At 47.1% G+C, this 23,538-nt stretch overlaps 1 protein-coding gene across 1 annotated transcript in view; it reads left to right on the top strand.

Moving 5' to 3' along the window:
- gabrg3 (gamma-aminobutyric acid type A receptor subunit gamma3) overlaps positions 1-23,538 on the top strand; it is a 644,954-nt gene that overhangs the window by 255,036 nt on the left and 366,380 nt on the right. The window contains exon 6 of the mRNA XM_033023452.1: positions 19,720-19,802. Within this exon, the coding sequence (XP_032879343.1) occupies positions 19,720-19,802 (83 nt within the window). The remainder of the gene's footprint in view (positions 1-19,719; positions 19,803-23,538) is intronic.

Consider the following 23,538-nt stretch of genomic DNA (forward strand, 5'->3'; position numbering starts at 1 on the left):
TTGGCCAAATCTTCACAGCCCACGGGCTGAAACCATATCCGCAGAAGACCAACGCTATCTCCGAGCTGCCTGCCCCGACCGACGTGACCAGCCTGCAGTGATTCCTGGGCATGGTCAACTACTTGGGCAAGTTCATCCCCGACCTCAGCGAGTTGAGCGCACCCCTGAGGCAACTGACGAAAAAATACATTGCCTGGTCCTGGTTTCCCCAACACCAGCAGGCTTTCGACCTTCTCAAAACAAAGCTGATCAGCACACCGACTCTCAAGTTTTTCGATCTGCAGCGTCCTATTGTAGTTACGTGTGATGCTTCCCGCTTCGGACTCGGTGCTGCCTGCCTGCAACTCCATGATGACGGCTCGCTGCAGCCCATTTCTTATGCCTCGCGCACCATGACAGACACTGAGCAGCGCTATGCACAAATCGAGAAGGAGCTTCTTGCGATTGTATTCACCTGCTCCAAGTTCAAGGACTTCCTTTTCGGTACCAGGTTCACCGTCGAGACGGATCATCAACCCTTGGTGACCATCCTCAATAAGCCTATCCACATCGCTCCAGCTAGACTCCAGCGCATGATGCTACAGCTCCAGCGGTTCGACTTTCTGATTGTGTACAAGAGGGGCACCGAGATGCATGTGGCTGGCACGCTGTCCCGGGCCCCCCGGTCCCCCTGTGACAGGCACCCCTACGAGCAGGAGGATCTGCAGGTACTCAATGTCAACTTTGTTCCCTCTAAGCAGCTGCAGTGCCTGGTTGAGCACACCGCCAACGACCCCGACCTGCAACAGCTCGCAGCTGTCATCCAGCGGGGGTGGCCCAGCAGACGCACCTCACTACCTGCGGGTGCCCACCCTTTCTTTCTGGTCCGCGACGAACTGGTGCTCCGGGACGGCATCATCATCAAGGGTCACAAGGTGGTCGTCCCTGCCTCCCTATACGACTTGTACTACAACGCTGCCCACATGGGACATCCCGGAGCTGATGCCACTGTCTCACATGCCCAAGAACAATACTATTGGCCCGGCATGGCAAAGTACATTAAAGCCCGAGTAGCCTCTTGTCCTGATTGCAACACTCTTGCCCCACATCAGCAGCGCCAGCCACTTCTGCAGCAGCCTGCGCCTGCCATGCCCTGGACCTCGCTGGCTGCTGACATATTCGAATGGCGAGGCAAGCACTACCTGGTGTTGGTTGATTCATACTCCAACTGGTTCAAGGTGGACCTTCTCCCTGCTATCACCTCTGAAATGGTTATCAATAAGCTGCGCAGACACTTTGCTACCTTTGGGTCCCCGGTCCGCTTACAGACCGACAACGGCCGTCAGTTCACCAGCGCAGAATTCTAGGCTTTCGCTGTGAAGTGGAACTTCACTCACTATACCAGCAGCCCCGAATACCCGCAGAGCAACGGCCTGGCCGAGCGAGCTGTCCGCAGTGCCAAGAATTTGCTCGAGCAGTCTCGTCTCTCCAATGGTGACTTCTACCTGGGTCTACTCAACCTTCGCAACATCTCACGGGACCGTACCATGCGATCCCCTGCCCAGCGTCTGATGTCCCGTGTGCTTCGCCCACCGATGCCGATCGCCCAACAATCCTTGGTGTCCAAGGTCCTCCAGCCTGCCGCCGTCCAGCAACGGATTGCTCACAAGCATGAGGTACAGCGCCGCTCTCACGACAAGTCCTGCCGCCCGCTCTCACCACTACTGCCTGGCCAGGTCGTCCGCATGCAGACAGCCACCGGATTCTCCCGACTCGCAACCGTTGTTGGGGTGGACGACTCCCCGAGATCTTACCTGGTGGACTTTGATGGAACTGTCTACCGCCGGAGCCGCCAGCACCTGTTGACCGTTAACGAGCCTCAGCCTCCTCCTGCGGATCCCTACGCTCCTCCGTTGCATTTCAAGCCTGTCATTACTAATTACCCCACAGCTCCCTGCATGCCCCGGTCAGTTCGCTTGCCGCGTTCTCCTCCCTCTGTGCTTCCTGGTTTCGGGCAGATGATCTCCTCCCCTGCTCGTTCTCCTTCTCCTCCTTCTCCTCCGTCTCCTCCTCCTGGATCACCTGTGCCGGCTGGGTCACCTCCCGCATTCCCGGTTGGGTCTCCGCCTGCTTCCCCCTTCCCGGCTGTTGCTGCTGCTCTTCTATCTGGTGGGGAGGGTGATGGTGCTATACGCACACGCTCGGGTTGGGTTGTCAAACCTCCTGTCCGCTACGGTGATTTCGCTTAAATTTGCATGTGTTGTATAATCACACTGCCACTGTTATAACTTCAATTTTAGATTTCTAAGGGAAAGGATGTAGATGGTTTATGCATGCAACCTATAATGTAGCTACCTCAATACCACTAACCACGCCTTAGTCATCTCAGTATAACTGTGATACTTTCCCCTTGCTCCTCCCTTGGTTCCAGTACGCCTGAAGACTAGATGCAGTCAGTACTGGGACGTGCTTCACATGTGCCTTTAAATACTCAGTAAAGTTACAGTGTGTCAGACTTAACTTCTTTACAAAAGCAATTCTTGTTGAAAATACATTATTGACAAAAAACATAACATACTGGAAGAACTCAACAGGTATCATCTGCGGAGAGAATGATCCGATCACCATTCAGACTGATCGTCAGACTGATTCGGGTAGGCGGAAGCAAGCTGGAAAAGAGAGGTGGGGGTGGGACAAAGCCCAGCGAGTGATAGGTGGATACAAGCGAGAGGAGGGAGGGGGGTTGACGGATGGATGGACTAAATGTTAAAGCCTAGAGGAGAAAAGGAGACAAAAGGGTGTGTGATTAAGCCCCTGTCCCACTTTCCCGAGTTACTCATGAATTCTCCCGAGTTTTCCCCTTGATTCAAACTCGGAGAATGTCCGTAGCGAGTCCGTAGATATTTCGTAGCGGCTCGTAATGTAGCCGTAGGTACTCGGGGCAGCTGGTAAATCCGGACGTTTTGTTCAGCATGTTGAAAAATGTCCACAAGTTAAAAAAATAGCCCCGAGTACCTACGGCCGTCTATTACCGTAATTCTCCGAGTTTGAAGCAAGGGGAAAACTCGGGAGAATTCGTGGTAACTCGGGAAAGTGGGACAGGGGCTTAAGGAAGATGAGGAGAGAAGGGAAGGAGTGACGTGTAAATCCAGAGGCAGAGATATGGATAGAAGGGGCTGGGGGTGGGTGAGGGGCCGGGGCCGGGGGGGGGGGGGGGGGGGGGGGGGGGGGGGGAGAGTATAAAGGGAATTGGAGAAACTCGGAGATGATAGATGAAGGTGGAAAGGTGGGGAAGGGGTAGGGTGACTGGGAATGTTGGAAGATGATGGGAGAAATGTATGTGGATGGAAGGGCCTCAGGAGAGAGAGGTGAGTAGGGAAGGCATTACTTGAAATGTGAGCATTCCAGCATCTGCAATTCCTTGTGTATTCGTAAACAAGTTATTGCTGCGCTTGCAAAGCAGAGCTGCTTCGGTTTGGAACTCATCGGGGATAAATACGGTCAGTCTTTCTCAAGGTCAAGGCAGGATTTGCAGTGGGCTTTCAAAGATTGAGAGCTTTTATTTAAGAACCCGTCCTTCTTTGCGGTGGGAGATAAACTCCACGTCTCATGGTTGAAAGACAGAATGTGAGAGAATATGAAAACTGTCACACAGCTCAAATCAAATCCGACACCTAACTGCTAGGACCAAAATACTGATGGATGCAGAGGAAATTTAGCTTAGTTTGGAGATACAGTGCAGAAACAGGCCCTTCGGCCCACTGAGTCTGTGCCTACCAGCGATCACTAGGGGAAATTTACCACTTTTCCAAGCCAATTACTCCTACAAATCTGTACGTCTTTGGAGTGTGGGAGGAAATCGGAGCTCCCGGAGAAAACCAACTCAGCTCAGGGGGTGAACGTACAAACTTCATACAGATAGCGCCCATAGTCAGGATCGAACCCGAGTCTCTGTCTGTTTAAGGCAGCAACTCCACAAGAGCTGTGTGGGTTTTCTCCGTGATCTTCGGCTTCCTCGCACACTCCAAAGTCGTACGGGTGTGTAGGTTAATTGGCTTGGTATAAGTGTAAATTGTCCCTAGTGTGTGTAGGATAGTGTTGATAGACATAGAAACATAGAGAATAGGTGCAGGAGTAGGCCATTCGGCCTTTCGAGCCTGCACCGCCATTCAATGAGATCATGGCTGATCATCCAACTCAGTAATGTGTGGGGATCGCTGGTCGGTGCGGGCTCGGTGGGTTGAAGGACCTGTCTCCACGCTGAATCTCTAAAACGAAAAATCTGAAACAGAAAATTTCACTCCTCCTCTTCTCTCCTTATCTGACAACCTTTTGTCTCATTTTCACCTCTAGCCAACCCACTTGCCAATCAATTTCTCCTCACCTGTATCCACCTATCACTCGCCCGGCTTTGTCCTACCCCATACATCACTTTTCCAGCTTTCTCTCCCAACTACAATCAGTCTGAAGAAGGGTCCCGACCCCAAATGCCATCTGTCTATTCCCTCCACAGATGCTGCCTGCCCCATAGAGTTACACTGGTGCATTGTGTGTTGGTTCATAATTCCAGCTTCTGCAGTTCATTGTGGCTCCAGTGTAAAACATTGCTCAGATCATGATTTAGGAACTGTGCACAGAACCGCACAAAGCAAGCAGAATATGTTGGCAGTGGAGAGACTGCAGGAAAGATTTATGAGAAGCTTGCCAGGGCTGCAGAAGCATACTTATCAGACGATGCAATGTAGTCTTGGGTTGCATTCTTTGGGGGAGGGCAGAACAGGTCTGAGGGGAAATATGACTTTAGTTTAGAGATACAGCGCGGAAACAGGCCCTTTGGCCCACCGAGTCGGTGACGACCTGCGATCCCCGGACATCAACTCTACCCTACACAGAACAGGGACAATATTCATTTAAACCAAGCCAATTAACCTACAAACCTGTACATGTTTGGAGGGTGAGATCAAAACCGGAGCACCCGGAGAAAATCTACGTAGGTAACAGGGAGAACGTACAAAAGACACCCATTGTTCGGATCGAACCCGGGTCTCTGGCGGTGTTACTCCACGACTGCGTCACCGTGCCGCTGAAAGAGAAACACAGTTCATTGTTAGAAGGATTAGAGGGGAGTTTCAGTAGGGTTGGAACTCAATTACGAAAAAGGTGGTGGAGCCAACGAACCTCAACATTATTAACAATTACCTGGATGATCACTGCAATGGCCATAACCTGAAAAAACATGGAACCAAGAAATGATAAGAACACAAAGTGCTGGAGTAACTCAACGGGTTCAGGCAGCCTCTCTGGAGGACATGGATAGGCGGCGTTTTGGGTTGGGACCCTTCTTGAGACTCCATAGGGGGAGTGCAGTGAGTGAGGGTCTCACAGACTCCCATCAGAGAGAGAGGAGAGGGGACGTCTTCAAAATGGGCATGCCTTGATGAGATTTTGCTCTATGGAGCAGTAAAGTGTAAACTGCAGATGGTGAAACCTTGCATAGAACTCACAGTGGGTTGGAGTAACTCTGACATGCTGACTGGCCCACTAAGTAGCTCCAGCATGTTGAGTTCTACCCAAGACTCCAGCATCTGCAGTTCCTTGTGTCTACAAGAGCTGGAAGGGTTGATTACGACTTACGAGACCCGGCGGGCTGGATGCAGAAGACCTGACGGGCTACGGCCTGTAGGGGGATGCCAAGCCAGCCCCTGCTCATCCCCCAAAGGCCAGGAGAGGAGAGGAGAGGAGGGAGCCAGCGACAACGGACATGAGGAGCAAAGCAGATAGGAGAGTGAACCGGGATCTGACCTTTCGCACCCACATGGTCGGCTGTGGGAGGCTCCCCGGGCCACAAAGTTGGATGGGTGCGGAGATGGACGTCGGTTCGCTGGACGATCCAGATGTCCAAGGAAGGCGATGGCTGGAGGCCCTGCAGCAGCCTGGGGCTCGCTTCGATCGGGCACCCGCTCATAAGACCCAGAGCATGGAATGGACTTTGAAAATGGCACCAAAACTTGCCGCCTATTACATGCAGTCTCGGTGGACTATTTCTGCACAGTTAGCGATTTGGGGATCGTGCTTAGGTACGGCTATACTTTACGGAACTGTATGCAAAAAAAGAATTAACTGTGCGGATGCACACATGACATTAAAGCAGTATCGATGATTAACATAAGATATCAGGTCACTGAGGAGCCACAGAGGAGTCACAGAGCCATGGAGCTGTACAGCACAGAAACGGGCCATTCAGCCTACCTTGTCTATGTCAATAGACAATAGACTATAGGTGCAGGAGTAGGCCATTTGGCCCGTCGAGCCAGCACCGCCATTCATTGTGATCATGGCAACCAAGTTGGCATACTGGGCTAGTCCCATTTCCCTGCATTTGGCCCATATCCCTCTAAACCTTTCCGATCCATATACGATATGATATGATATGATAGAACTTTATTTATCCCAGGAGGGAAATTGATTTGCCAACAGCCATAAATACAAACTACATGAAACATGAAATTAAAGTGAAGAGTGGAAAGAATTGGGGATGTGTAAAGATTGGGGAGGGGGGGGGGGGGGGGAGTCAGTATACCCCACGACAGAAGGGGGAGGAGTTGTACAGTTTGATAGCCACAGGGAAGGTCTCATGTGGCGTTCTGTGCTGCATCTTGTTAGGACCAGTCCGTTGCTGAAGCTACTCCTCAGGTTGACCAATGTGTGATGGAGGGGGTGAGCTGTATTGTCGAGGAGGCTACACAGTTTGTATATATGTTCTGGACTAAAGGACCACCATTAGTACCATAAATATCAATGATTCCGAGACTGTATTCGATGTGGGTGATACCTAACTGTCTCCTGAAAGAGTTGTCCATATTCTTATGAAAGATACGGAAATAAATCACGCTTCTGATTCAGTTTGTTCTCATTTCCAGCCAATCAGATTGGAAATATTCCATTACTGAAACATCCCTCATGTATTGGACAAGATAGGAGATGATTTAAGGCCACGCTGGTGGAATTACATGGCATCAGTTCCCACAGCAGCAGAGGATTTAACTTAATTAGTGATGAAATACTGAGAAATAAATTACTCTCACCTCTGGAAAGTGAATAATTTGCAGTTCACACAGAGCAGACTGTGCAAATGGAAGGAAGCCAGTCAGACCTTCCTAAAGACCTGTGGTGAATGTAGATATTAGTTTAGTTTAGTTTAGAGATACAGCATGGAAACAGGTCCTTCAGCCCACCGAGACTGCACTGACCAGCGATCCCATTTGGGCGGCACGGTGGCGCAGCGGTAGAGTTGCTGCCTTACAGTGCTCGCAGCACCGGAGACCCAGGTTCGATCCCGACAATGGCTGCTGTCTGTACAGAGTTGGTACATTCTCCCTGTGACCTGCGTGGGTTTTCTCTGAGATCTTCGGTTTCCTCCCACTCTCCAAAGACGTACAGGTATGTAGGTTCATTGGCTTGCTGTATGTATAAGTTGTCCCTAGTGTGTGTAGGTTGGTGTTAATGTGCGGGGATCGCTAGTCGGCATGGACAGGGTGGGCTGAATGGCCTGTTTTTGCGTTGTATCTCAAAAAAGTTACAGTCGGGACAGTCAGTACTGCTTTATGGCATGGTGTGGCACTTTATTTGTCACGTGTACCGAGTTACAGTGAAATTCATTTTTGTACACAGTTCATTACAAGTTTCACTATACATAAGCACTTAGATACATATTAGATAAGCATCTCAGATACAGTACAAGTGTATAGCAGTAGTACAGAGTCGCCAGTCTGACGCCATTTTTAAGTCTCAGTTGCTGTAAGTGCAGGGATCCTGATCTGACCATGAAGGTGAAGAGTTTTGGTCGCCTAATCTGAGGAAAAACATTCTTGCCATAGAGGGAGTACAGAGAAGGTTCACCAGACTGATTTCTGGGATGGCAGGACTTTCATATGAAGAAAGACTGGATAGACTCGGCTTGTACTCGCTAGAATTTAGAAGATTGAGGGGGGATCTTATAGAAACTTACAAAATTCTTAAGGGGTTGGACAGGCTAGATGCAGGAAGATTATTCCCGATGTTGGGGAAGTCTAGAACAAGGGGTCACAGTTTAAGGATAAGGGGGAAGTCTTTTAGGACCGAGATGAGAAAAACATTTTTTGCACAGAGAGTGGTGAATCTGTGGAATTCTCTGCCACAGAAGGTAGTTGAGGCCAGTTTATTGGCTATATTTATGAGGGAGTTAGATGTGGCCCTTGTGGCTAAAGGGATCAGGGGGTATGGAGAGAAGGCAGGTACAGGATACTGAGTTGGATGATCAGCCATGATCATATTGAATGGCGGTGCAGGCTCGAAGGGCCGAATGGCCTACTCCTGCACCTATTTTCTATGTTTCTATGTTTCTATGTGAAAGTATGTTGTCCTGCCGGCATTTCAGGGTCGGCCTGGCCAAGCATAGACGTGGTGTTTGTTGACACGCCAGGTTGAGTGCTACTAAATTATTCACGTTTTTTGGGAAGGTAACTCAGGTGATCAATGAGGATTGGGCAGTGGATGTTGTCCTCCTTGATTTTAGAAAGGCATTGATAAAGGCCCCATGGCGCAGTGCAGAGATGCAGCATGAAAAGAGACTTGCATCTATGAAGAGAAGGAATAGGTGACGTCTATACCTTCTCTCCATAGATGCTGCCTCACCCGTTGAGTTTCTCCAGCATTTTTGCCTACCTTGCATGACTTTAACCATCAGTAAGTTGCCTTTGATGCCAAAAATAATCCATTAGTTAAAGAAATTGTCTTAACTTGCATAATAATAATATTAAGCTTTTTTTCCTCACTGAACTAAAAATTGGATTGCACAGAATATTGAATTCACGCATCGACTTTACGACTAAGCACTTACTCCAGACCAAGCACTTTTGATTGAAATTGCAGAGGACTTTTAATATTTCCTGGAATCTTATCAAACATGGTTGAGCATTGTCCCTGTGTTCATTTTCAAAATCCCTTAGGTTTCACTGATGATTTCATCAGTAGATGCAGCACCTGGTGTGAAATAAAATCACTTTGACCAGCATTGTAGACTCCCATATTGTACTGGATGCAGTAGCCTTGATCTGCTATTTAGAGACTATACTGGAGACGTGCATGTGTGATACTGCATCAGTAATGACAACTGTGAAACTATTGGAGATAGACACAAAAAGCTGGAGTAACTCATCGGGTCAGGCAGCATCTCTGGAGAAAAGGAATGGGTGACATTTCGGGTCGAGACCCTTCATCAGACCTATTGGATATGAATATTGGATTAGAGTCATAGAAGGACACAGTGTGGAAACAGGCCCTTCGGCCCAACGTGCACACACCGGCCAACATGTCCCAGCTACACCAGTCCCACCTGCCCACATTTGGTCCATATCCCTCCAAACCTGTGCTATCCATGTACCTGTCTTAACTGTTTCTTAAACGTTGGGATCGACCCAGCCGCAACTACCTCCTCTGGCAGCTTGTTCCATACACCCACCACCCTTTGTGTGAAAAAGGTGAATCTCCTTTAAATTTTCCCCCTCTCACCTTAAAGCTATGCCTTACAGGCTTTAACATTATCCAGATTGGAAGAGGATAACTCCATTTGGTTTTAGTGCCAGTGAACTCAACAGGCAAGGGTGCAGATTTACCACTAGGCTTCATAGGCTGAAGCCTAGGGCCTCGAAATCTAGGAGGCCTCTAGCCAAGGCACCGAGGTTGATCATACGCTGAATAATCCAACCTCATTTTTGTTTGGAAGTGGAAAGAAATAATTGAAATTGCATTCATTGCAACATGTAAAAAGAGTTGAGATACTGTATTATAATTTTGCTGCATGTCATTGTGGTATATATCATGTCTCTAAACAACCCTTCAGTAATTTTCCTTGCCCTCCATTTCAGAATAATTGTGTTTTAAGCCAATAACTCGACACTAGCACTGGCAATAAATAAATAAATAAATAAAAAGTGCAGCTTTCCAGCCCCTTATCTCATTGGCCATGCTCGGCTGCAAATCGGTGTCAATCTGGTGGACTCTTCCATCTTCCTCTAGTTGTGGGGGTGGGGGATTGGGAGGGTTCTCACAAGTGGAACAGCCTTGGGCCCGTCTTCATCTAAATCCGGCCCTGCAAGGGTGGAGCACAAACAGTCATGGAATACTCACCTGACTTTCACACAGGTAAAGATCCTCTGACAATGGGATTTACTCATCTGTAGTATGAAACTAGATGACAGCAGATGAGCATACCAGCAAACTAAAACCTTCATTGTCTTCTCATCTCAGTTACTAAAATAAAATAATGAGACAACTGGCAAAAAAAATATTATTTTTACAAAAATAAGTAGTCCAGTTCAACAAAAAAACCAATATGTCTGAGCAGGGGGGGGTTGAGCAGGCTGGGACTCTATTCCTTGGAGCACAAGAGGATGAGGGATGATCTTATTGAGGTGTATAAAATCATGAGAGGAATAGATCGGGTAGATGCACATTGCATTTTGCCCAGAGTGGGGTAATCGAGGACCTGAGGTCATAGGATTAAGGTGAAGGGGAAAAGATTTAATAGGAATCTGAGGTGTAACGTTTTGAGTTGGACGGGATGCCGGACTTTGCTTGCAGCAGAACTCATAGCCCCGCCGGCGGGCCAGCTGAGGAGTTTTGGCCCGGGCCGGGCGACGTCGCGCGCAGAGTCCGGCGCTCGGGCCAAAACTCCTCAGCTGGCCCGCCGGCGGGTCTTTGTGTGCAGTCCAGCACCCGGCACAACTCATCATTCACCCAGACACAACCGAATCGGTCAGCGAATTGGTGTTGGGAATTTATTTTGACCTTTTGTCCCTTATTTGGGAGTGAGAAAGTAGGCAACCCTATGTATCTGTACACTGCGTATAGCCCGATTGTAATCATGTATTGTCTTTCCGCTAACCGATTAGTACGCAACAAAACGTTTTCACTGTACCTCGGTACACGTGACAATAAGCTAAACTGAGCTAAACAGAGAGAATTTCCTCATAGAAACATAGAAACATAGAAAATAGGTGCAGGGGGAGGCCATTCGGCCCTTCGAGCCAGCACCGCCATTCATTGTGATCATGGCTGATCGTCCCCTATCAATAACCCGTGCCTGTCTTCTCCCCATATCCCTTGACTCCACTAGCCCCTAGAGCTCTATCTAACTCTCTCTTAAATCCATCCAGTGACTTGCCCTCCACTGCCCTCTGTGGCAGGGAATTCCATAAATTCTCAACTCTCTGGATGAAAAAGTTTTTTCTCACCTCAGTCTTAAATGACCTCCCCTTTATTCTAAGACTGTGGCCCCTGGTTCAGGACTCGCCCAACATTGGGAACATTTTTCCTGCATCTAGCTTGTCCAGTCCTTTTATAATTTTATATGTTTCTATAAGATAACCCCTCATCCTTCTAAACACCAGTGAATTCAAGCCTAGTCTTTTCAATCTTTCCTCATATGACAGTCCTGCTATCCCAGGGATCCCAGGGTTCAATCCTCGTTGAAATGCATCCATTGAAGGTTGCAAATGGGGCCTCGACTGAAAGACAACCTCTTCATTCCTCTTGTCTGCATGTGAGTGTCAGCTGGCTAGTCGTGCGGATTTTTAGACTTTTTTTAGACTTAGATCCTTTATTTGTCATTCAGATCTTTCGGTCTGAACGGAATGTCGTTGCCTGCAGCCATACATATAATAATAAACAACAAAACACACAATAAACACAAATTAACATCCACCACAGTGAGTTCACCAGGCACCTCCTCACTGTGATGGAGGCAAAAATCTTAGAGTTACTGTCTCTTCCCTCCTCATTCTCCGTCTGCGCTGAGGCGATATGTTGTTACCCCACCGGGCGATGGTATCAGTCCCGCGGCTCAACCGAGCTCCGCGAACGGGCCGGTTCAAGCTCCGCGGCCCGGGGTAGTCGAAGCTGCCGCCCTCCAGTCCAACCGACGCAGCTGTTGCCGCGGGAGCTCCGGAAAACAGGCACCATCCTGTGACCTATGAGATCCCGACGATGTCGTCCACTGGCCCGCAGCCGAGCCCCGGATTCAGGTCGCCGCCTCAGCCACCGGAGCACCGTCTCAGCCCCGCGCCGGGCCGCCCTCACCGGAGCGCCGTCCCAGCCCCGAGTCGTGTACTGTAAACTCATTTTATTTGCTTAATTTAATCAGTAAAATTCTGGCGTGATCTATAATTCCCGAATTTCTGTTGGAGAATTGAAGCCGAAAATGACATCAAATATAATGTCTGATACCAAGCCGTCGTAGGAGCCCTTCATTAAATTCTTGTTTGTCCTTTCATTAAATTCTTAACTTTGGGATAATTGGCTGTAGAGAAACACGGGCCTTCCTTAACATAAGTACTCCAAGTCGAGGCAATTACCAAACAAACAGAATGGATTCAATGCACTTTTAATGAAAAGCAGTAAAGGTTTTAATTGAAAAAGTTACATTGCAACAGTTTCATGTTTAGTTCAACTAATCTGGAAGATTGCCATGCCACAGTCTGGTTGCTTAATTGATTATCTGAAATTTTACTGATTAAATTAAGCAAATAAAATGAGTTTACAGTACAAGAGGAATAACTAGGTGATTAACAATGACTTCTAGTTTTACTTGGTAATGCACTGCTAGAAGAAGGGAATTAAATTGTTTTGAATCTACAAAGTGCCATTTCTTTTAAACTTCCTTCTTATTAGTTTTAGTTTTTAGTTTAGCTTATTATTGTCACATGTACCGAGGTACAGTGAAAAGCTTTTGTTTGCTATCTAGTCAAAGAAATGACTATGCATGAATTAGCAATGTTACAACATTTTGAGATTTTTAAAATCAAGTCTGCAATTTATCCCATCAGATAAAGCATAAAAAGAAGTTTAATTTGACACCTAATTCACTCTCATATCTTCAGTATTAAAAATGTTATGGCCATTTTCATACTCAGAAATTAGCATCTTGTTCCCTATTGCTTTTCCATTGACTTAACACAAAAGCTGTGATCGAGGACAGTCAAAAGCCCATAACTTTCTTAAAAATTAAGAGAACGGAGTTAAATTTTCAGTTATTATAGATTGAAGCATTCTGAAACAAATATGAAACAATCTTACTTGGATGACCTGAAATTAAAGCATATAATTAGTTAGTTACCTAATTGTAGCTAATTACAAAATTCAATTACTAGATCTAAACATCTATCCATTTCTTAAGAAAATATTAACATTTTTAAATAGCCTAAGTGTCCAAATAGCATTCACACAAGAATCTCTGGAACTCTCTGCCACAGAGGGTAGCCGAGGCCAGTTCATTGGCTATATTTAAGAGGGAGTTAGATGTGGCCCTTGTGGCTAAGGGGATCAGAGGGTATGGAGAGAAGGCAGGTACGGGATACTGAGTTGGATGATCAGCCATGATCATATTGAATGGCAGTGCAGGCTCGAAGGGCCGAATGGCCTACTCCTGCACCTAATTTCTATGTTTCTATGTTTCTATGAATTCACAATATAACATGATTTTTAAATCTCATTGTCATGAATTTATAGGCCAAATGGAAGGAATTTAGTGTTTCCGTAAATTAATGGCCATTTTAATCATCTTGCGAGTGGGATTTCCGCTGACTGGTTCGCACGCAACAAAAGCTTTTCACTGTACCTCGGTACACATGGCAATAAACTAAACTCAACCTGCAACTCTGATTAAAGACAGTGCAAAGGTCTCCAACGAGGTAGCTAGCAGGTCCTCTGATGAGTGGGCTGCTCAGATGCCTGATGGGAAGAAACTGTTTGTGACTCTGGAGATATGCATTTTCAAACTTCTGTACCTCCTGCCCGATGGGAGAGGGGAAAAGCCGGGGAGACCCGTGTGAGACGGATCCTTGACTACATACATTTAAAAAGACAAAGTTATGAATTGCAGAAGTCCATTGGAATTGTATCCAAATGTAGTCCATCTGATCTTGTCTTGGTCTCAACTCGCTAATCATCATCCCAAATCCTGTGGACAGGCACCGACTGAATTGGTTTGAATAAAACAACAGGAATTGATTGTTTGAATTGAATTGGTACCTATTTTTAAACCACAACTGTGAGAAGGGGGAGAGACAGCACAGGCTGCCAAACTCAAAAATGGGAATTGATTGTTTGATCTGCTCCGAACCAAGACACAATACATCCTTGAAAAGCTCTGTTTTCCATTCTCTCTTCATCAGCTTTCCCAGCCAGCTACTATTGTCTTGTGACACACCTGATATGTAGGTCAATATTGCCCTGATCTAAAGGTCACCTTATGGGTCCAGAAATAGAACCGGGATGTCCAGGAATAATATATGTTTCAAAGAAGAAAGTCTCCTGATGTTCTCGCCATTGTTTTTTTCTTTGCAAAATGTATTGTCTGGTTATTATCATATTAGTGTTTTTGGGGAGCTTCCTGTGCACATATCGCCATTCACATTAAAAAATATGACTATGCTCAGTTCTTTCAGACCCAGTGGAAACTCTTGCTTGTATTGTACTGCATGCTGTCTTTGTGAAAAGGATGCGTCTCATTTATTTCTGAAGGTTACAGGGTTACAGGGTTTCATTTATTGTCATTCAGACCGAAGTCTGAACGAAATTTCGTGCCTGCAGTCATACATACATACAATACAATAAAAAAAACAACAATAAACACATATTAACATCCACCACAGTGAGTCCACATAGCACCTTCTCACTGTGATGGAGGCAAAAGTCTTAGGGCTGCAGTCTCTTCCCTCCTCTTCTCTCTCTGCGCTGAGGCGATACCCCACCGGGCGATGTAGCAAACAGTCCCGCGGCCGAGCTCGGGGAGGTACGGCGCTCCCAGCCCGAGGGAGGAGCGGCGCCCGGTCGGGGCGGCCCAGCCCGAGGGAGGAGCGGTGCCCAGTCGGGGCGGCCCAGCCCGAGGGAGGAGCGGCGCCCAGTCGGCGCCCGGGTTGGTCGAAGCTGCCGCCCACCAGTCATGCTGACACAGCCGCTGGCCCGCGGCCGAACCCCGGACTCAGGTCAACCGCCACCAGAACGCCATCCCAGCCACCGGAGCATCGTTCCAGCCCCGAGCCGGATCGCCCCTCACGTGAGTGCTGTTACTGTCTCAGCCTCGCGCCAGGCAGCCGCTCTCCCTCGGGCTGGGCCGCCCCGACAGGGCGACCCCCTCCTCCCGCGGGCTGGCCGCCCCGACAGGCGCCGCTCCCCCTCGGGCTGGCCGCCCCGACCGGTGCGCCTCTCCTCCCTCGTGCTGGTCCGCCCCTACCTTTCGCCTGCTCCTCCCCGAGCTGTGCCCCCCCGACCGATGCCCTGCTCCTCCCTCTTCTTGTCCTCCCCTACCTGGCGCCGCTCCTCCCTCTGTCTGTGCCTCCCCGACTTTGCCACCGCCTCCTCCCTCGGCTGTGCCGCCCCCGACTGGCACCGCTCCTCCTCTGCTGTGCCGCCCCGACCGGGCTCCCGCTCCTCCCTCGTGCTGGGCCTCCCCGACCGGGCGCCGCTCCTCCCTCGGGCTGGGAGCGCCGTACCTCCCCGAGCTCGGCCACTCCGACGGGAGCAATGTTCCTTCCTCGGGCCGGCCGTCCTCACGGGAGCGTCACAGCCCCTCACGGAAGCCCTGTTCCAGCCCCGAGCCGGGCCGTCCTCACGGGAGCGAGATCAGGGCGAGTCTTGGCGGGCTCTGCCTCCTGAGCCTCGAGGTCGCCAGCTCCGCCATTAGGCCTCAGCGCAGACGGAGGCAGAGAAGGGGAATACGACAAAAAAGTCGCATTCCCCCGCAGGGAGAGACAGCAAGCCCCGTTTCAACCCCCCCCCCCCCCCCCCCCCCCCCCCCCCCAAACACAAACTAAAAAAACAAAAAACTAGACTAACCAAAACGAAAAAAACAACACAAAAAAGCAAAAACAGACGGACTGCAGGTGAGCCGCTGCTGCCAGGGCAGCGCCGCCACTTCTAATTTCTGCCCATTCTAATTTCTCTAATTACACAGCGCCGCCAGGTGCTGGGGTAAGGCACAAATCCTTGTTCATAAAGTTACAGGTGGACACAAAGGACTATGGTTTATAATAAAAAATGGCACAAGTGCTGGAGTAATGCCCCTGTCCCACTTTGGAAACCTGAACAGAAACCTCTGGAGACTTTGCGCCCCACCCAAGGTTTCCGTGCAATTCCCGGAGGTTGCAGGTGGTTGCCGGAGGTTGCAGGTAGTGGATGCAGGTAGGGAGACTGACAAAAACCTCCGGGAACCGCAAGGAAACATTGGGTGGGGCGCAAAGTCTCCAGAGGTTTCCGTTCAGGTTTCCTAAGTGGGACAGGGGCATAACTCAGCAGGTCAGGCAGTATCTTCGGAGAAGATAGGTGGTTTTTTGGGTGAGGTTTGAAGAAGGGTCCCACCTCGAAACCTCACCTCTGCATGTCCTCCAGAGATGCTTGATAAAGTTAGATCACAATCATACAATTTAATCGTTAAAGTGCAGAATAGGCTAGTAGGAGTTTTCTAAATTGATCCCTGCATTATGGTGAATTGGTGTAAATTCAGAGGAGATGCCTAGTGGCTTTCCTAGAGGCTTGGAGTGGATGGGTGCTGATATCTTGGTTGGATCTTGCAGAAATTAGAATGGGTCAATGTCATGAAAGAATTTGACAGCATAGACAAGGATGTTCAAATCAAGATACTGCTTAACAAGCAGAATAGTGTGGACAATGGACAAATAGGACTGGCTCTGTTGATATCATTGCTCCTTCAATATCACTGGTCTCAAGCCCACAGCACTGTAGGAACGCAAGAACTGCAGTGGATTAAGAAAGAAGGTCACCACAACTACCTCAAGCAGGGTGTTTCCCTTAGTGGAAGAGTCTAGAACTAGAGTTCATAGCCTCAGAATTAAAGGACATTCTTTTAGGAAGGAGATGAGAAGAAATGTATTTAGTCAGAGGGTGGTGAATCTGTGGCATTCTTTGCTACAGAAGGCTGTGGAGGCCAAAAGCCCTGTCCCACTGTACGAGTTCATTCAAGAGTTCTCCCCCGAGTTTGCCCTGATTCGAACTCGGAGATTTACGGTAATGGTCGCTCGTAAGTACTCGGGGCTCTCGTGAACATTTTTCAACATGTTGAAAAATCTTCACGAGTCTTCCCGAGCTTACCTGCCGTTAGCGAGTCTTCCCGAGTACCTGCCATTAGCGTTACGAGCTGCTAAGAGACGCCCCGAGCTCCGACGTAACCGCTACGTTCATTCTACGTGCTACGTGCTTACCATAAGTTTTTTAACTCGGAAGAGCTCGAATGAACTCGTATAGTGGGACAGGGCTTCAAGTCATTGGATATTTATAAGGCAGAGATAGATAGATTTTTGATTAGTACGGGTGTCAGAGGTTATGGTGGGAAGGCAGGAGAATGGGGTTAGTGAGGGATGCCATGATTGAACGGCGGAGCAGACTTGATGAGCCGAATGGACTCATTCTACTCCTATTCCGTATGAACCCTATGAACTACAACTAGGCCTGAACAGTGAGAGTCTTGCTAATACTACCCAGATTCCCAAAATTAATTAATAAAATAAAGTCAAGTCAAATCAAGTCACATTTATTTATATAGCACATTTAAAAACAACTCTCGTTGGCCAAAGTGCTTTACATTTGTTATAAGAATAGCACAACAAAACAGACTACATACATATATACATGTAGCCCTCACTCAGAGGACGTCAGGAAAGGCTTGGGAGTATAGATAAGTCTTTAGTCTTGACTTAAAAGAGCCGATGGAGGGGGCAGTTCTGATAGGAAAGGGGATGTTGTTCCACAGTCTAGGAGCTGCAACCGCAAAGGCCTGGTCGCCCCTGAGCTTATGCCTAGACCGCGGGATATTCAGCAACCCCAAGTCGGCTGATCTGAGAGTCCTGGATGTGGAGTGGTGGGTGAGAAGACTTTTTATGTAGGTGTGGGGCAAGCCCATTGAGGGCTTTGTAGACATGGAGGAGTATCTTGAAGTTTATACGGAACCGCACAGGGAGCCAGTGGAGAGAGGCCAGGATCGGGGTGATGTGGTCCCTTTTTCGGGTGCCCGTCAGGAGTCTCGCTGCGGCGTTTTGGACCAGTTGCAGGCGGGACAGGGAAGATTGGCTGATGCCAGTGTAAAGAGAGTTGCAGTAATCTAGGCGGGAGGAGATGAATGCTTAAGATTAGTTAGGAGATAAAATTGCTTAAAATGTGATAACAATATGAGTAAGTGAAACACAAAGGGCTGATGTAAGTCAGTAGGTCAAGCAGCACCTCTGGAGGGATTGGACAGGCGACATTTCGGGTCAGGACTCTTCTTCAGACTTCTTCGATCCGAAGAAGGTTCCCGACTCAAAACCTCTTCATTCCCTCCTCAGATGCTGCCTGCCCATTGTGTTAACCCAGCACTTTGTGTTTCACTCAAGATTCCAGCAGTTCCTTGCCGCTCCAAATGATTAGCGAGGCTTATCTGCAAGGACAGATAGATTGATGTCATTCTCAACAGCAGGGCAGATAGGAGGCTGTAACGATTCAGCAGTCTAAAATATTGAATGGATAAATGGAACTGGAAGACACAAGATAAGGCTCCATATGACATTTCTAATCATTATTTGCTTATAAGAAAACAGAATTTCGAGGCTCTGATGGAAATGTTAAGCACTTAGTTTTCTCTGTGTAGCATGGACCTTTGAGTGCAGTGGGTCCCTCAGCCTAACTTAAGAAATTGGTTGAAATGTTCAGATTAATTCAGAAGTGACTGTGCTAGCATTGTGAACAATGAGTATGGGTACACTAAACTGGGAAAAGTGAAAATAAATGGTTGCTTCACCAGGAAGGCTCAATCGGGCATTGGTAGCAGAAGGGCAAGGTTACATTCTGGATAGACTCGGCTTGTACTCACTAGAATTTAGAAGACTGAGGGGGGATCTTATAGAAACATACAAAATTCTTAAGGGGTTGGACAGGCTAGATGCAGGAAGATTATTCCCGATGTTGGGGAAGTCCAGAACAAGGGGTCACAGTTTAAGGATAAGGGGGAAATCTTTTAGGACCGAGATGAGAAAAACATTTTTCACACAGAGAGTGGTGAATCTGTGGAATTCTCTGCCACAGAAGGTAGTTGAGGCCAGTTCATTGGCTATATTTAAGAGGGAGTTAGATGTGGCCCTTGTGGCTAAAGGGATCAGGGGGTATGGAGAGAAGGCAGGTACAGGATACTGAGTTGGATGATCAGCCATGATCATATTGAATGACGGTGCAGGCTCGAAGGGCCGAATGGCCTACTCCTGCACCTAATTTCTATGTTTCTATTCCCTGTGGTTAATTGGGAAAGGGAGCATATATTGGTGAAGTTAGTGGAGGTGGGAGATTATACAGACTTTGCGCACAGGTTAAAAGCTGCTTCAGACATCATGCTGGTTCAATTTCAAAGTCCTCCTCCTGAGAGGCAGATCAAATGGATTGTTTCTATAAGCGAGCCTGTAGATAGTAGGTGACCACTGTCCTGTTCTTTCGTCTGCTTTCAAAGGCATCGAGGAGTTGAAACAATTCCCATTCCATTTTGTACTTTATGATTCCTTCCTCTCATCGAGGGTAAGCTCCATCCATACATCACCTGAAAGATTGAGGGAAATATCACGCTCTATGGACTTTGGCATTTCCATTTACCGCTCTGAAACAAAGGTGTTATTGTGTCAGAGTTCCAGAAATGCACTGAGACTCACAAATGATTGCTTTCCCCAGGCTTACAATAATCGCAGAGTGCCAATTGCAGCTGCACAACTTTCCAATGGATGAACATTCTTGTCCTCTCATCTTCTCGAGCTGTGAGTATTATTTATATCATTGAATTATACATAAATGTAAACACTGATTCAATTATTTTTGTTACTGACACAAAGTTTGTTGCTTCTTATGGAACAGCCAGAATAATAGTCAATTGAAAGACTCCAGTCTTGTTATAGTCATAGAGTGATACAGCGTGGAAGCAGGACCTTGCCCACACCGACCAACATGTCCCAGCCACACTAGTCCCACCCGCCTGCATTTGGCCCATCTCCCTCCAAACCAGTCCTATCCATGTACCTGTCTCAGTTTCTTAAACAATGGGATAGTCCCAGCCTCAACTACCTCCTCTGGCAGCTTGTTCCACACACCCACCCCCTTTGTGTGAAAAAGTTGCCCCAGTGAATTTATGGAATTCCCTGCCACAGAGGGCAGTGGAGGCCAAGTCACTGGATGGATTTAAGAGAGAGTTAGATAGAGCTCTAAGGGCTAGTGGAGTCAAGGGATATGGGGAGAAGGCAGGCACGGGTTATTGATATGGGATGATCAGCCATGATCACAATGAATGGCGGTGCTGGCTCGAAGGGCCGAATGGCCTCCTCCTGCACCTATTTTCTATGTTTCTATGTTGCAGATCCCTATTAAATCTTTTCCCCTTCCCCTTTACACTTCCCCTTCACCTTAAACCTATCTTCTCTGGTCCTCGATTCACCTACACTGGGCAAGAGACTCTGTGCATCTAGTCAATCTATTCCTCTCATGATTTTATACACCATGTGAACACCCCTCATTCTCCTGCTCTCCAAGGAATAAAACCTCAGCCTACTCAACCTCTCCCTAAAGCTCAAACTCTCTAGTCTTTCCTATAAAAACATGGTGCCCAGAACTGAACACAACACTCTAAATGCGGCCTCACCAAAGTCTTATACAATGTTGTGCGTTGAGAAGGATGCGAAGGGAAAATGGGATAAAATAATGTCTTCCTTGTCCCTCCATTCTTTCTAGAATAACACACGTAATATGATTCATTTGAAACGTTTAAAAATCACATACTTAGATAACTACACCAGTCAAAACATGCCTTCTATGGATTAGCATAATTGTCATTGAAAGGAAATAATATAGCTGTAAATGGTGCAATGCTTATGGGTGTTAAATGACTGCATGGTAGGGATTACACCCAATTAATGGGTCTATTATTATTACATTTCAGTTATTAGTTGCAATTATTATTATCCCAGATTGAAAATGGGAGTGAGTTGGGGAAAGCAAAATAAATTTATGAGGTGAAAATTGCTCTGTTTAGCAACATTGAGATATACAGTCCTGTAGATCTTTCACCTCTCCAACCATGGATGAGATCGTTCATGATTAATTTAAGATTCCACTGAAAACAGCAAATAAAGATTGCTTTTTGGTCAATTGTCAAAAATGTCAGCGGGAAATGCCCATCATTAGTCCTCCTGCAGTGTTTTGAAAGTACCTTCCTGCAGTGTTTTGAAATTTTCTATTAAATGCTATAAATTGCAATTAAAAATAAAGAGTTGCAATGGAGGTTGGAGAGATAATATATATATTGAAATAAATAAAAGATATAAAGAAATGGTGACAATTATTCGTGATTTATACTTTTCAATAGCTCTGGTGACATTGGCTTACCAAAGTCCTAACTCAAACAAATGTGACCAAGCAAGGATCTGTGCAGAGAGAAACGGAGCTAATATTTCAAGTCTATGCTCTCTCTCTCTCCATAAATGCTGTCTTGTCTAACTGTGCAATCAGGTTAATTGGAAAGCAGATATTCTAAAGTTAGCAAAGTTGGCACAGTGGTAGAGTGGTTTTATCCTGACTAATGATAGCGTCTATATGGAGTTTGTACGTTCTCCCTGTGACCGTGTGGGTTTTCTCCGGGTGCTCCAGTTTCCTCTCATCCTCCAAAGACGTGCAGGTTTGCAGGTTAATTGGCTTCTGTAAACTCCCCCTAGTGTGCAGGATAAAACTAGTGTATGGGTGAGTGTTGGTCGGCTTGGACACATAAGGACATAAGTGATCGGAGCAGAATTAGGCCATTCGGCCCATCAAGTCTCCTCCGCCATTCAATCATGGCTAATCTATCTCCCTCCCCACCCCATTCTCCTTCTTTCTCCCCATAGCCCCTGGCACTCGATGGGCCAAAGGGCCTGTTCCCACACTGTATCTCTAAACATAAACTAAACAAACCTATTCGTAATTGTGTCAACATTCAGCTTAAAACCCCTGTCCCACGGTACGAGTTCATTCCAAGAGTACTCCCGAGTTTGCCCTGATTCGAACTCGGAGATTTACGGTAATGGCCACTCGTCGGTACTCGAGGCTCTCGTGGACATTTTTCAACATGTTGAAAAATCTTCACGAGTCTTCCCGAGCTTACCTGCCGTTAGCAAGTCTTCCCGAGTACCTGCCGTTAGCGTTACGAGCCGCTAAGAGACTTCCCCGAGCTCCGACGTACCCGCTACGTTCATTCTCCGTGCTTACCACGAGGTTAATTTTTTTTTAACTCGGGAGAGCTCTTGGAATGAATTCGTACCGTGGGACAGGGCTTTTAAGCTTTCAGAGTTGAGTTTGGCACATATTTCATCACAATTCCCAACATAGCTCATTTCCTTTACAGAATACGGTGCAACTGGCAAGGTCAGGATTTATTTCCCTTCCCTAAATGTCCCTCAACAGCTGGCAGTGAGCTGCCGTTTCAAACCATTGTTGGTCTCTGGTGAGATTGCTTGAGTTATGGTGTTGGAGAGGGTACACTAGGATTTGGACTCAGAGAGGATACAGGAACAAATCAATATACAAATGAAACAGGTTATTTCCAAATCCCCGTGAATATAAATTGTGCTGAGATTCGATCTATTTTCAAGATAATGCGATGATTCCATTACCAATTTCTACATGTTTTCTGTTTAATAAACACTGTTAATAATGTATGAAAAGATTTGCAATGCGACATAAGTACGTGACTAGAATCGGCAATTGCACTAAAAAATGTAACGTGGGGATTCCCTGTTTCCTTGAAACATGCTGGTGCTGCAATTTTCTTCTGAATTGAATGTTTGATTCAAAGCACAGAGTTGGCTGGGGGTGTTTTAACTCTTGGATTTTTTTTTTTTGAAATGTTAAATTGAAAAACTGTGAAATATGATCTGGCATGTGCATAACTGTGGATTAGATTGTGCTGTGTTGCAACCACAGAGGACCTCTTCAGCCAGAGTTCCTTTTAGTGGTACTAGAGAAGTAACCAGCATGAGTGGATCTAATTCAAAGTCTATTCTGACACTGGAGGATTTATCCCTCCCTGGCATGGAAACTGGAGTGGTTCACTTTTTTGTGTTAGTCGTTGAACAATTTCTACAGAGGAAATAATGAGACACCAAAGACCGTGCATTAGCAGACTATAACTAAAATCTCTCTCGACGCTTGAATTGAAGGGTCGTAACTGGCTGATGCTCGGAATTGCACAGGGGGAGAAAAATAATGCTTCAAGTGCATTTCAACTTTTATCATCGCCTGCAGCAGATTGTAGATGTTGAACTCAATCTTCTTTGCAAAGGGAAACTCAACCGTTCCCCCCCCACCCACCCCCGCTCGAACTTCGGGATATGAGGATGCATTCATCACTTGGGGTTATTGCGAAAAGCAAATGTCAGAGCTCTGGCCCTCTGTTGTCAAGCCATCTGTCTTGTTTCAAGCACGACAAAAAGTGGCAAAGGCAGATGGATGGATGGCTGTATGAGCGCTTGC

This window comes from Amblyraja radiata, chromosome 6 (genome assembly GCF_010909765.2).
Source record: "Amblyraja radiata isolate CabotCenter1 chromosome 6, sAmbRad1.1.pri, whole genome shotgun sequence".
In the NCBI taxonomy this organism is placed as follows: Eukaryota; Metazoa; Chordata; class Chondrichthyes; order Rajiformes; family Rajidae; genus Amblyraja; species Amblyraja radiata.